At 60.9% G+C, this 12,452-nt stretch overlaps 1 protein-coding gene across 1 annotated transcript; it reads right to left on the bottom strand.

Moving 5' to 3' along the window:
* Nucleotides 1-6,683: 6,683 nt before the first annotated feature.
* IRX1 (iroquois homeobox 1) lies at nucleotides 6,684-11,365 on the bottom strand. Its single transcript, XM_040977641.1, has 4 exons — nucleotides 11,093-11,365; nucleotides 7,283-8,321; nucleotides 6,930-7,002; nucleotides 6,684-6,741 (listed from the first exon to the last, which is right to left on the bottom strand). Exons 1-4 carry the CDS (start codon nucleotides 11,363-11,365, stop codon nucleotides 6,684-6,686), a joined length of 1,443 nt encoding a protein of 480 aa, XP_040833575.1.
* Nucleotides 11,366-12,452: the final 1,087 nt, after the last annotated feature.

Here is a 12,452-nt window from a genome sequence, read left to right as displayed (position 1 = left end):
GTGTGTGCTTGTGTGCACAGGCAATGCTCATGCGATCACATATGGTCATGTGTGTGCATGAGCACACACAAATTCATGTCAGCATTTACTTGTGTAACACATGTGCGTGCACACCCACGTGTATGCAGACACAACCACAAGTGCACCCATGTACACACATACAGATGCACCGACATACATGCACATACACACATGGACGCAGAGACAACTGCCCACCCACAGGGCCTGCCTCTCGGTGTCCACCTGCCCGCCCCGGCGCTTCCCTGCAGTGCATATCACCACACAGGCAGCACGGATTCCGAGAGGATCTTGGAGCTGGGATCCTCCTACAATTCAAGCCGTGTGCCATCATGCGCATCCACCTGGAGTAAATGAACACACGCACATATGAGCCATTCACGAGAGGCGCAGGCAGGTGCATGATCTCCCACAAACACGGCCGGCCGATGCACCGGGTGTGCCAACGACACGCAGCCGACACACCGCGTGTGCTACAACAACACGCAGCCGACACACCGGGTGTACTGTGATGACACGCAGCCGACACACCGCGTGTGCCACGACAACACGCAGCCGACACACCGGGTGTGCCACGACAACACGCAGCCGACACACCGGGTGTGTCATGACGACACACCAAATCTACGTGGATGCACTCCATGTTTGCATTGCTGGTTCTCATTTTTTTTTTACAACTCACCGTAGGAGATCAGAGTCAAAAACATACCATTGCGATCAACAGGACACATCTGTGGTGAATCCACACAGAAGCAATTAATTTCCTGGTGGTGGTACTTTTACACTGGGGGCCTAATGCCACTCCCCGTTATATAAACAAAAACTCCAGGCAGCTCCTGCTGCCTGATAGAAAATAAATCAGATCGCACGGCGTGGTGTGGCCTCGGACCGCTACAGGCTATGACTTGTAATGAGGCGTCCCGACACCAATTATGAAGCTTATTAAGGAGAATTGTCGAACTTGTACCCAAAGTGCACGCTGTAACCATGTTCAAGAAGCTGGGCCTCGGGAACACGCAGCCAGCCCGCGCCTTGCTCGGTGGAGCCTGGGCGCAGATCAGATCACAGGAACAATATTATTGTGGCTGGCAGGTTACAGAGGCTAACTGGGATGGGGTGGCAGGTGAGAGTCCGGGCAGCTTGGGGAGCGTTCACACATCAGAGGCTCCCTACCTGCCAGCACCTGCCAGCACAGGTTCCAGGAATCTGCCAGAAGCAAGCATCGCCGGCACGGTGTTTTATTATTAAACTTATTCTGAAGCTTCTCGAAGGTTGCAAAGGCCATATTTCAATGTACTCTTTCAGGAGGATGGGGAGAAGAAAGATTAATAAAGACGTTAGGAAGCTGAACTGCTGCGAGATTTGTTTAATTATTCCCCACTGGACTGCCCCAGCAATCTGCTGACATTTAGCCCCGACCTTGGAAATCCTCAGTAAATATTAATATAGCAACTCAAACAGGGACCATTGTTTTATTGGCTCACGGAGCTGGGAGAGATTGGCCACAGCAGTGAAAAATCGCGTGCAGAACTGAGGGAGGCGGGCGCCTTTGATGCCCCGTCTGCTGCTCACATGAGCATCCAGGGTGTGGGCAACGCGGCTGCTTTGCCGCAGCTGCGGAGTGACACTTCAGATAGTGCTGCTTGCCTTTGTACAGGCTGCTGGAAAGCTCCCAAAACCACAGTGGCAAGAGATTAGAAGGCAGGCAGAGGCCAACGCGAGCGCGCGAGCAAGGGGAAATCACACTTTATTATCTGCAAGAGTGGAAATTTTAATAATGCCGAGAGCCTGCCCTCCAATCCGATGGTCCGTGGAGGGACAACGTCACAACGGCCAGAGTCTCTGGCCTTCCTCCCTGTCCTTGATGGCCAGGTGCCCACAACCCCCTCTTCATCCCCGAGAATAGAAATGGCCCGTTTGGATTGAGAGTTTACAAAAGGGAGAGAGAGAAAAAAATGCCCTTCTGTTTGCTATTGATTGTGGCTGTGACCGTGCATGGTTATGACACAGTTCTGAGAGGGATTTGCTGATTTGTTTATTCACTCATGTAGGCTATAACAAATGCAGGTCTCTGTCCCTGGTCAGCCCCCCGTGAGCATTCTCCAATGCTCACTGGCCACACGCGGTCCTCGGGCGCCAGGGAGGCGAGCTGCAGGGGCCACATTTGGTTTTCAGATGCAGTGTGCTACAGACCTAATGCATGATTACTTTTATTCATAAAAATGATAATCATTTCATTGTGAGATTTTAAGATTCTGTGCAGCGAGCACCTTTTAAATTTCTCTGTCTTGCCCACCACCTCGCAGATGTATTTAATATTTTCAGATATTACCACCGCTATCCCAGGCTCTGGCAGTTAAGCATACACTTACACATCAACAACAAGTGGAGGCACCAGAGCCACAAACAAGGAAACAGGGTGGATGCCACCGAGACACACCTGGACAAACACGGACCTGCGTGGCCAGCAGGTGCCCTTGCAGAGCCCCTTCCAGAGCGAGCCTGCCCAGGCACCCCATCCTACCTCCACCCAGATGATCTGATTGGAAGGGGTGCCAACCCTTGCAGGCAGGAAAAGAAACCTAAAATAACAATCCTACTTTGTGGAGGCTTTTAACCCATTCTACCTGCAGCACAGGTCTGCTGGGGCTGAGGACAGAGACCCCACCAGGCTGCTTCTCCTGGTCAGGTGCACGGACCTGCCTGCTCCACCCCAGTGTAACCCTGCCAGGGTCCCCACACTCAGACGCTGAGCTCACTTGATCGGGGGATCTCAGATGGCTGCCTTTGCAGAATCCATAGGCGGTTGGGAGTGGGTCAGGAGAAGGGCCACGGCTCTGCCCAGCCAGGCAGGACCAGCCCTCTCCTCTCCAGTGGGAGAATCTGGAAGCCTTGGCTAGGGCAAGGCTGGACGCCACCTGCCCTGGAAGTCCACAGTTGGGGACAGACTGGAGGAGTTGCCCAGGGAGCTGGCACTTCCATTCGGAGCTCAGGACCACCTCCCAATTCAGGACAACTTGCAGGGGTGTGAGGGAGGAGTGGGAGTAGACACTCGGAGGATGGTGGGAGCTTCCTGCACTCACCTTCCTGGGCCCTTGTCCTCCACTGAAAACGAATGTTACCAAAGCCTGCAAATGCAAGGGGGGGGGGGTCGGTAAGGATGAATAACCTGCACCTTAAAGTCACTCCTTTGATCTGAAAAATTAAACCCCCAGTGTGAGCCTGCAGAATCTCCAGATTGCACGCTGTGCCACGCCTCACTCAGCTTCAGTCCATCCCATCCGCAGACAGCATCTGCACCTGCAGCAGCCAGTCACTGGGGTAGGATGGATGGCCAGCAGTTCCCCGCAGGTGACATTCACTGGCCTTTGAGCTCAGGAGCCACAATTAGAACATGAGCTCAAAGAGACGTGCAGGAGACCGGAGGGGCACTCGCTCAGCCCTGGCCCAGTGGGTGCCCCGCCCCGCCCCCACCCACACTGACTCAGCCACCCAGAAGGTGCAGAAGCTCTGTGGTCACCTCTTGGCCTAGATCCTGGACAGTCTTCCCCTGGGCTGGGGCCAAGCACACATCCAGGACCACCAGCAGGCAGCCCACAGCTTCTTCCCCACTCCTGCCCCAACACCCGGGATCTAGTTGTGTCCTGAGAGGTGTCCCTCGCTGTTACACAGGCGGTGGCCAGGGATCATCTTGCGGTGCCTTGCCCAGAGCTCCTTTTTCACCCGCAGAGGCATGCTGCTGGCAAGCTCAGAGTCCCAGTCTCCCCGAGTGCAGGTGTGTCAGCCCCCGCTGGCCCTGGCTGGGGTCAGGCTTGGGGTACTGGGCACCAAGCAGCAGTCCTTCCGGCCCCACCCTGGGAGCCGCCCCTGCCCTGTTCCCGGCTAGAGCCCCAGCCACAAGGACAAGGAGGGAAACTTCCAGGGCATGATTCATCGGTCGGGCAGCGCACCCCTCGGAGCCCAGGCGCATACGACATTAATCAGTGTCAGGCCACTGAAACCCAGAGATGAATATGCATCCCACCTATTGCCCACGAGATGAATGTGCTATGGCAGACAGACCTCTAAGACCGCAGCGGGGCAGGCCAGGCCGGGACCTGTGCCCACTCTCCGCACCCTCAGACCCCAGCTGGGCGCTGCTGGGAGTGGGCGTGGGAACAGACAGGGACTTGCCCCGTCCCCACCCCCACAGTGCTTCCCAAGCTCTGCCTCTCTCTCTCACACACACACACAGCTCAACAGACTCCAACCCTCTGTGGGGACACAGTAGAGGAAGGACCTCCTCCACTCAGGGGGACACAGGGATGAAGGGGGCACTCTCCACCCAAGGGTGGTTGGTTTTGAGCACAAGCCTGCTCTCTTCTTTTTTAGGGCATGCGCCCGCAGAGCTGCCCTGAGTGCCCTGGCCAGGCTGCAGCTCCCATGTCTGCTAGCTTGGAGCTTTCGGGAGCCAGTGCTTTCCTGCGGATGCTCCAGCATAACCCGCATGAAAACTATTCCAAGGCTGTGGCGCTTTCTGCTGGCTTCCTCCAAGGGCTCAAGGCCCTTCCCTAAATGGCAGACCACTCACCTGAGAACCTCGGAGGGAGCCCCATCCTGGCTAGGGGGGGAACGCATGGGGTTGGGCAGAAGGATAAGCTTCGGGGCCTCCTAATTGTTTCCAGAAATAAACGGGCTGCCATGGTCAGGGGTCTTGGGAATCCTACCCGCTGTTCCTGCCATGCACAAGAAGCAGCTCCTGGAAAGGCCAGGTGCCTAGGTCATGGGAGGCCCTGGACCTCCTGGAGGGCGTGGTCAGGGGTCTAGGGGGCAGGGAACCCGGAACCGAGTGACCGAGTAACCACAGAGGTCCAGGTTCAGAGGCACCTGGGCTCCACGGAAGGCCGGCTAGGACCCTCCCTGCCTCTGCCTGCCCCATCAGGCCAGGACAGAAACCTAACATGGGCATGGAGTCCTCTCCTCAAAAGCCTAGCAGCCCTGCCAGCGAATGCACGCAGTCAAGACGCGGGTGGCTCCTGGTGCGCAGTGCAGCTCCGCCCCGTGTCATCCTGGCTGGAGCCCACGGAGCCCGGATCCCAGGCCCTTAGATGCGCGACACACCCCCAAGAGCCACCCGGGAGCCAGTAGGGGCCCCGTTCCACGTTCGGACCATAGAGGGCGCCGCGAGCACGTCCATGCAGACCGCTAAGCTGCATCCCTGCGGAGGCCACCCGGGCCCGCAGGCTGCCTGGCCACTGGCTCTGTGGGCTGCTCCTTCCTGGCTGCTCCTTCCCGGCTGCTCGCCCATGCGTGCACCTGCCCCCACGGCGTCCTTGGCGCCCCGCAGCAGACGCAGGGAAGGACTAGGGCGCGGCCACAGGTACCTGGGCCAGCTGTGCAACTGAGTCACCAAGGACAGCCCAGAAGCAAGTGGGTCTCCAAAGGGTAGCAACACTGTGGGGCCTTGACCTTCACTAGCTTCCCGGTGCAGCCCGCACCTTCACTGGTTAAAAAAAAAAAAAAAAAAAAACCTTTGTTTTCTCTGCTCAGGGAGGGCCCCGCACTGCCTTCAGAGCCGCTGTGCATCGCAGGCGGCAGCACTGTGTCCGGTTCCGTGCCCACACCCGCGCCTGCGCCCGCGCCAGGCGGTGCAAACCATCCACCGTGAGACTCCAGACCAGCGCCCCTCCTCGCCTCTGCGGGCGTAGCTCTCTGCACCACAGGGCCACGCCATCTGGGGGACTGCTTCTCCAGGCCTTCACTGCACAGGCCTCTGAGCCCAGGACTCAGTCAGAGGCGCCAGGGTTGAAAGCGACATAGCCCCAAGACGCCCAAAGCGCTCCCGCGCTCACTGGCGCTCTCTCTCACTCTCTCTCTCTCTTTCTCGCCTCCCCTGCTGCATCCAAGCGCCCTGACATTAAGCAACTTTCCCTTTTCTCCATCTTGGACAAAACCCAGAAATGAAGAGTGCGGTCTGAGCGCCGAAATTCCTACCCCACTCTCCTCTGCCGAAGCGAAGAGGAGCGCAGGGCGGCTGCAGCCGGATGCTGTCTCCTACGCGGGCACCTCTTTGCGCCTGGTCTGGAAAGCCCTTTCACTTTTCTCCTGCCGGTTTCTCCCACTTTTCCTTTCCAAATCGTTTTCTAAATGTCCCAAATCGAACTCACTTATGAGAAACCAACACTGCACCCTGCACACGCTGGTCCAACAGTTGGTAGGGATTAATTGCTGCCTGGGAACAACCGGAGTGGAAGGTACCTCTGTCTGAGAGGCCGCCCACAGCACCTCCCTGGGACCGCAGCCCCACAGCCACCAGCAGGGAGCCGCGCCTCCTTTCATTCAGTTTATTAGACAAAAATATATGATTTGGACAAGTTCGTTGACGCGCTATTTACAATCTGAGATCACTCTATATACAGAACGAAAGAGGCGGAAAAAAGAGACACAAGCACGTGAGGGCCTTTCCCGAATCCGGGGGCGGCCCGGGGGCGGCAGGCAGAGCCCTGGCCGCCTGGGTCCCGCGCGCGCGGGCCGCGGGCCCCTCTCCGCAGCAGCCGGGCCGAGGCGTGGACGTCGCGGTTGGAGCTGTCTTCCGCTCCGCTCTGAACAGTCCGAGTTCCCCCCTCCACCCGCCCTCTCCCCGACTCCTCCCCCCTCCCCTGGCAAAAGGAACGGGAGACCCCGGCTCAGGCGGACGGGAGGGCCGTGAGGACGCGCGGCGTTCCCTCCTGCGGGGCCAGTGAGCTGTGGGAGGGGGAGACAGCGAGACGGGAGCTGGGTCAGTGCGCTGACGCCGCCCTGCGAGCCCCCGGCTCCCAGGAATCTGGGCTCCGCTCCCTCGCGCGACCCCCACCGCCGCCCAGCCCCGCTCCGTCCTGCCCCCACAGTACCCACCTCCTCCCAGACCCCGGGCCGGAGTCTCCAGCACTTACTTGTCGCGCACTGGCTGGAAGGGCGACTTTAGCTGGGGCGCTGGGGAGTCCGGCCTGGAAACAAGGTCTCTCTCTGTGAGGGGGTGGTAGAGACAGGGTTAGGCCGAGACAGGAGGAGGGAGCAGGCGTACAGGTGCCCGGACAGCCGCTGGCAGGCACAAAGAATCGCGCCTCCTCCCCAAAACTCCGCATTAGGCTTACGCCGGAGCGGAGCGGAAGCCCCAGCTCTTCGGGGACAGCAGCCTAGAGCCTGGGTCTGGCTCTCGGAAAGAAAGCCTGCTTAGGGAACCACTGCCCAGCGTTCCTCCCTCCACCCCAACCCTGGCTCTGTATTCCCCCTGGAGTCATGGTACCTGGAAGCGCTGGGCTGCTGCGGGCCGAGGCCTTTTCTCCATGTAGTGATCCGGTGGTGATGGCAAGCGGAGGTTGTGGCTGCGGTGGTGGCGGGGGCAGGTGCGGACCGTGGGACGTGGCGTGGGGCGCGCTGACACCCAAGAAGGAGCGCATGTTGAGCAAAGAGCCTTGCGCGAGGAAAGCGCCGTTGGTCCAGTTGGAGAACTTGCCGATATGGCAAGTGTAGAGTCCATGGCTGGGCAGGAAGGCAGGGTGCTGCAGAGGTGCGCCTGTAGGAGGCCCATGCGTGCCGGCGTGGCTCGCAGGAGGGGGAGAGGACTTGGGCGCGCCATCGGGGCTGGTGGCGGTTTCTGCTAGGGACCAGATCTTGGGCTTGCTGTGCTGGGCGGCCTGCAGACCTCCCGCCCCAGCTCCAGGGCTCAGCAGGCGAGTGCTGACAGGTTCTTGGGCTTCTTTGGCCAGTCCCAAAAGAGAGTCTTGGGGCTTGAGGACATCGGGGGCTGCCAGGGGCGAGCCCTGGTCCCGGGTGAGGGCCGGCGGCGCGACGGGGGCGCGTGGGGCCTCGGCCTTGTCCTCATCATCCTCGTTGCTCTGATCGCCGTCGTGGTCGCCGCCTATCGTGTCAATGTCAATGCTTTCCAGATCAATTTCCTCATCGTCCTCCACCTTCTCAGGGTCACCCTCGGTGTCGCTGCCGAAGAGGGTGCCGTCCTCCTGATCCTTGCTGCGCGCACCCCACGTCACCTTGTTCTCCTTCTTGAGGCGCCGGCGCGCGTTGGCGAACCAGGTGGAGACCTGCGTGAGGGTCATCTTGGTGATGATGGCCAGCATGATCTTCTCGCCCTTGGTCGGGTACGGGTTCTTGCGGTGCTCGTTGAGCCAGGCCTTGAGCGTGCTGGTACTCTCGCGTGTCGCGTTCTTGGGCCGCCCGGGATCCCCATACTGGAACTGGCCATAGGGGTAATAGGCCGGTGCCGTGTGCGCTGCGAAGGTGGCTGGGTGCACCCCGGGGTTGTCCTTGAGCTCATACTGGGAGCCCTGAGTCCTCAAGGTGGAGCGAGTCAGGAGAGGGTGCAGGGAGAGGGTGGGGGTGGAGAGGGAGAGGGTGGGGGTGGAGAGAGAGAGAGAATATGAGATGGGCCCTAGGCTAGGGGAGGTCGGGGATGGCTGCTCCCAGCGGCTCTGGGGCCTCTGTCACCCCCAAGCCCTGGGCCGCTGGGACGCGTGTGCACTCAGCTGTGCACAAAGGGACCCTGATCAGCTCCTGGGAGGGGACTGGGCCAAGAGCTGGCCCTGGGAACTCCGCTTCCCCCGACCCTGGCGATAGCTTTAGATCACTTTAAAAAAAAATGTAGAAGAAAGAAAAAGAACTTGTGGAACGCGGGCTATTTGCGCAGAGCAGTAAGGAAGCGCTGGCCCCCAGGGTCCCCACCACCAGCAGAGAAGCTGGGATTTCCCAGTTTATCTGACTCTAGCCAGAGGGAAACCTTTTAACTGCACTGATAAAACAGCTTCTCAGCCCCCTCCCTTCGACCCTGAGGGGGTCAAGAAAAATAAACCACAAGGCCGGCCCTGCGCCCCTGGCCGCCTCTGGTTTAAAACGAAAGCGCGCCCCGCAGTGCTCCATTCGCCCAAACTTGCTGGACCGCAGCGCCGCGGGTCGCTTAGCTCGGCCCTCCAGGCCCTGGCAAGCCACTGGGGATACCAATTACTTTTTGTTTTTGTTTTGTTTAGTTCGTAAATGCAAACGGAAGGGTTTAGCTGGTGAAGTGGGATCGCGAGGATCGCGCGGCCCGCTGCAGCCGGGAGCCGCGGCCGTTTCCGGGGGCCTCATGGAGGCCACTTTATCCTCAAGTTTGACTTTGATCTGGGGCAGCCAGCGCAAACTGTCCGCGGGCATTTAGAGGCGGTGATTTATCTGCAATCAATACTCTTTTTATCATCAGTAGTAAAACACAGCCAGTCAAATTACCCCATCAGGTTTTTGGGTAAATAACATTTTATCTTTCTAACAACCTCATTAGGCCTCATTATAACCATAAATTGCTCAGACACACGTCCACGCACATTTTTTTCTTTTGACTCCCAAATAACCCAGGCAGTGTAGGGGCTTTGGAAGCCTTCGATGGAAACAGGCTATGGGCTTTGGCGGTCCAAGCCCCCACGGGAGAGCTGGTGGAAGCACTGCACACCTTTCACGGAGGGTTTTCTACTTGGGATCTGCTGCGTGATGAAACAAAACAAACCCAAACCAAACAAAAGCGTAGCTCCCGCTTCCTCCCCTCTGCACAAAGGGACAGGGCCTCACCCTGGGACTCTTGTGCACGCGCACACGCATACACACTCGGGGAGAGTCCCCAAATGGCACGCAGCTGTGTTCAGAATTTTTGTTAAAAAAAAAAAAACACGCCTTCGGCAAACGCCGCGCAAAGATGCAGCTCGCTTCGGGAAGCCGGGCAAGTTGCACAGGGAACACATTTCCTTGCCTAAGGAACCTGACGACCAGGGCCACGGAGAAGCCGCCCTTTCCAGGCCAGGGCCAACAGCGACGTGCACATTGCGCGTTTTCAAGGACTCTGCACGCATTAAAGGAAAAGTCCTTCTGGCCTGGTGGCCCCTGGAGTTCTTTTCTGAAAGAACACCTTATGCAGATCCCGGAGCAGCGCCGGCAGTCCTGCCGCTGCCGGAGCAAAATGGGGACCAGCTCTGCCTTGGCAGTTGGAGACTAGTCCAGCAAAACAAGCCTGCCTGCCTTTAGAATTACACGAAAAGTTATAGGGAGGAGAGCGTGCCGCAGGCCCCTGTTCACTGGCAGCGTGCGGTACTCTGCTCCAGGGATTGGGGATCCTGCCTGAAGGTGCACGCAGTCACGCACAGGAGGCCGCTGGACCGCTCCCCGCGACCACAGGGCACTGGCAGTCCGCAGTTTACGCAGAGCCGGCCCTGCAGCCAGACCCAGGCGAATGGACCCTAAGGACCCTGCATACCGGCCAAGGCCCCCACGGATAATTTAATTCGCGGTCCCCTCCCCTAGTCTGCCAACCGCCAGGAGGGACGGCCCAGGAGACACCGTGAATCTCGGACTCTCCGCCGAGAGCGCCTTCTGGGAGCCTCCGTGACCGAACGCAGGCAGCCCAGCGCGTTTTGCATCCGTTGCAAACAGAGCGCGAACTTTGGCAACTTGCGAAGTCCACGCTAAGTCCCAGACGCCAACGTTTATTGACGTTTTCGTTCCATCGCAAATCCACGCCACTGCGAAACTTACTCCATTGCGTCCCGTCTCCATTGTTAGGCTCATTTCCCAGACTTTTCCTGGGCTCTGCCCTCTTGCCACCAGAGTGCGACTATCTCAGCTCCGCCAAACAGGGACACACGGAAGCCTCCCCAGCCCGACTCAGAAGCTGTAGAGGCCGCGCGGGACAGCCAAGCCAAGTGCAGCACACCAAGCCCAGCCGCTGGAACCCTGGAGCCTGCTCTGGTGCCCGAGAGACGGGTGCTTGTGCCCCGACCGACCAAGCCCCAGGCCTGCTGCCTCGGCCTCTCCACTCCCAGATGGCTCAGGCCTTCCCCCTCCCCAGACTGTGAGGGCCAGGCCCTGACCAGAGAGGCCTCCTCCTCCGCCCTCCTGCGCCCCGTAGGCAGGACCTCTCACGCTCTGCGCCCTGGCCGAGCCCGATCGAGCTGTCTCCCTAAGCGCGCATCTTGCTACCTTGCTCCCGCCCACCCCAGCCTACCCCCAGCCCTGACAGCCCAGGATAGAGGGGCCGCTGAAGGCGCGAGGGCGCGGGGCAGCCCGGCAGCGCACTCACCATCTGCGAGAAGAGGCTGAGGTCGGCGGCATAGGGCAGGAAGGCGCTGTAGTTGGGAGCGCCCGCGTAAGGTCCGGCCGCGTACATGCCCAGGACCGAGGTAACGGCAGCCGCGCCCGCGCCCGCGCCTAGCTCCGCGGCCCCTGGCCGGCCTGACGAGGCAGCAGCAGCGGCGGCCGCCGCTGCAGCCAGCACCCCGGGTCGCTCACCGCCGTAGGCTCCGGGCCCCGCGGCGCTCAGGTACTGCGGGTAACCCAACTGCGGGAAGGACATAGCCGCAGAATCGGTGGCGGGCAACTGTGCTGGGACGGGGAGGGAGGCGGAGGCCGGCGGGACACTTGGGGGGAACGCGGCGCCCCGGGCAGCGAGCGGGCCGGCCCGGGGGGAGGGAGGGGGCTCACTGCTCCTGGGCCCGGTGCTCGCTGGCGCCCGGCTCCCGGCTGCGCCCGGATCCGCGATCGCGCGCCGACTGCGGCGGCCGCCCTCCGCTCGGCGGCGGGGCTTTCAGACACAATTTGAAGTTGATGCTTTGATTGGCATCCCCTTGAGCGCAGGCCCCGCCCCTGGCTCGCCTGGCGCCCGCCCTCGCCGGCCGCTGCAGCCCCTCCCGGCGAGCACGTGGTGCCCCGGCCGCCTCCTCCCGCGGTGGGCGCGCGGCCGCGGCTTCCTTCCCGCCCGGCCCCCGCAGCCTCGTGACAGCTGTCGACCAGGCAGTGTAGGGGAGCCGCCGAGGTGTGCCCCCCTTTTTAAGGAAACACCCGGCGCCCGAGCTTCCCATCGGGGACGCGGCGGAACGGCCTGCGAGGGGTGGTCACCCCCGGCTTGAGGCGCTGGGTCCGCTGCCCCGCCAGGACCCGCAGATTGTGCGGCGGTGACCCCGTCTGGCTGCCCGGGAGCGGGGCGCAGCAGCTTTCCCAGTTGCAGAAACTTTGCGGAAAGGCCGCCTCAGCCAAGAAGACACCAGCTCCGGGGAACAGAGCGGCCGTCGGCGGGGACCCCCGGAGGCAGGAGGTGTTGGGGTGGGGGAGGAAGACCGGGGGCGGGAAGGACCCGTGTATGCCTGGAGCGCACCGCTGCCGCGGGAGGGAGGCGTCCTCGCCCAGCTCCAGGAAGCGGGCGCGGCCTGGTCCACGCGGACGCAGGAAGTCAACTTGCGGGCGGCGGCGGGTGGACTCGCGGGAGCACGGCTGCCGCCCGAGCCGGGGACCAAGGAGGCTCTTGGCCCCGCCGCCCGTCCTCTCCCGGCCTTCCTTCTCCAGCGCGGCCGGCGAGATCGCGGCGGGCCCAGCGTTGAGCCGCAGGGAGCAGACGCCGGGTGCGCGCTGCTCTTGCGAAGGCCTGGACCGCGGTGGTGCGGGAG

Source organism: Ochotona curzoniae, unplaced genomic scaffold (assembly GCF_017591425.1).
Source record: "Ochotona curzoniae isolate NIBS_2020 unplaced genomic scaffold, NIBS_Ocur_1.0 contig_2754, whole genome shotgun sequence".
In the NCBI taxonomy this organism is placed as follows: Eukaryota; Metazoa; Chordata; class Mammalia; order Lagomorpha; family Ochotonidae; genus Ochotona; species Ochotona curzoniae.
This window is presented reverse-complemented; position numbering and strand designations above follow the sequence as displayed.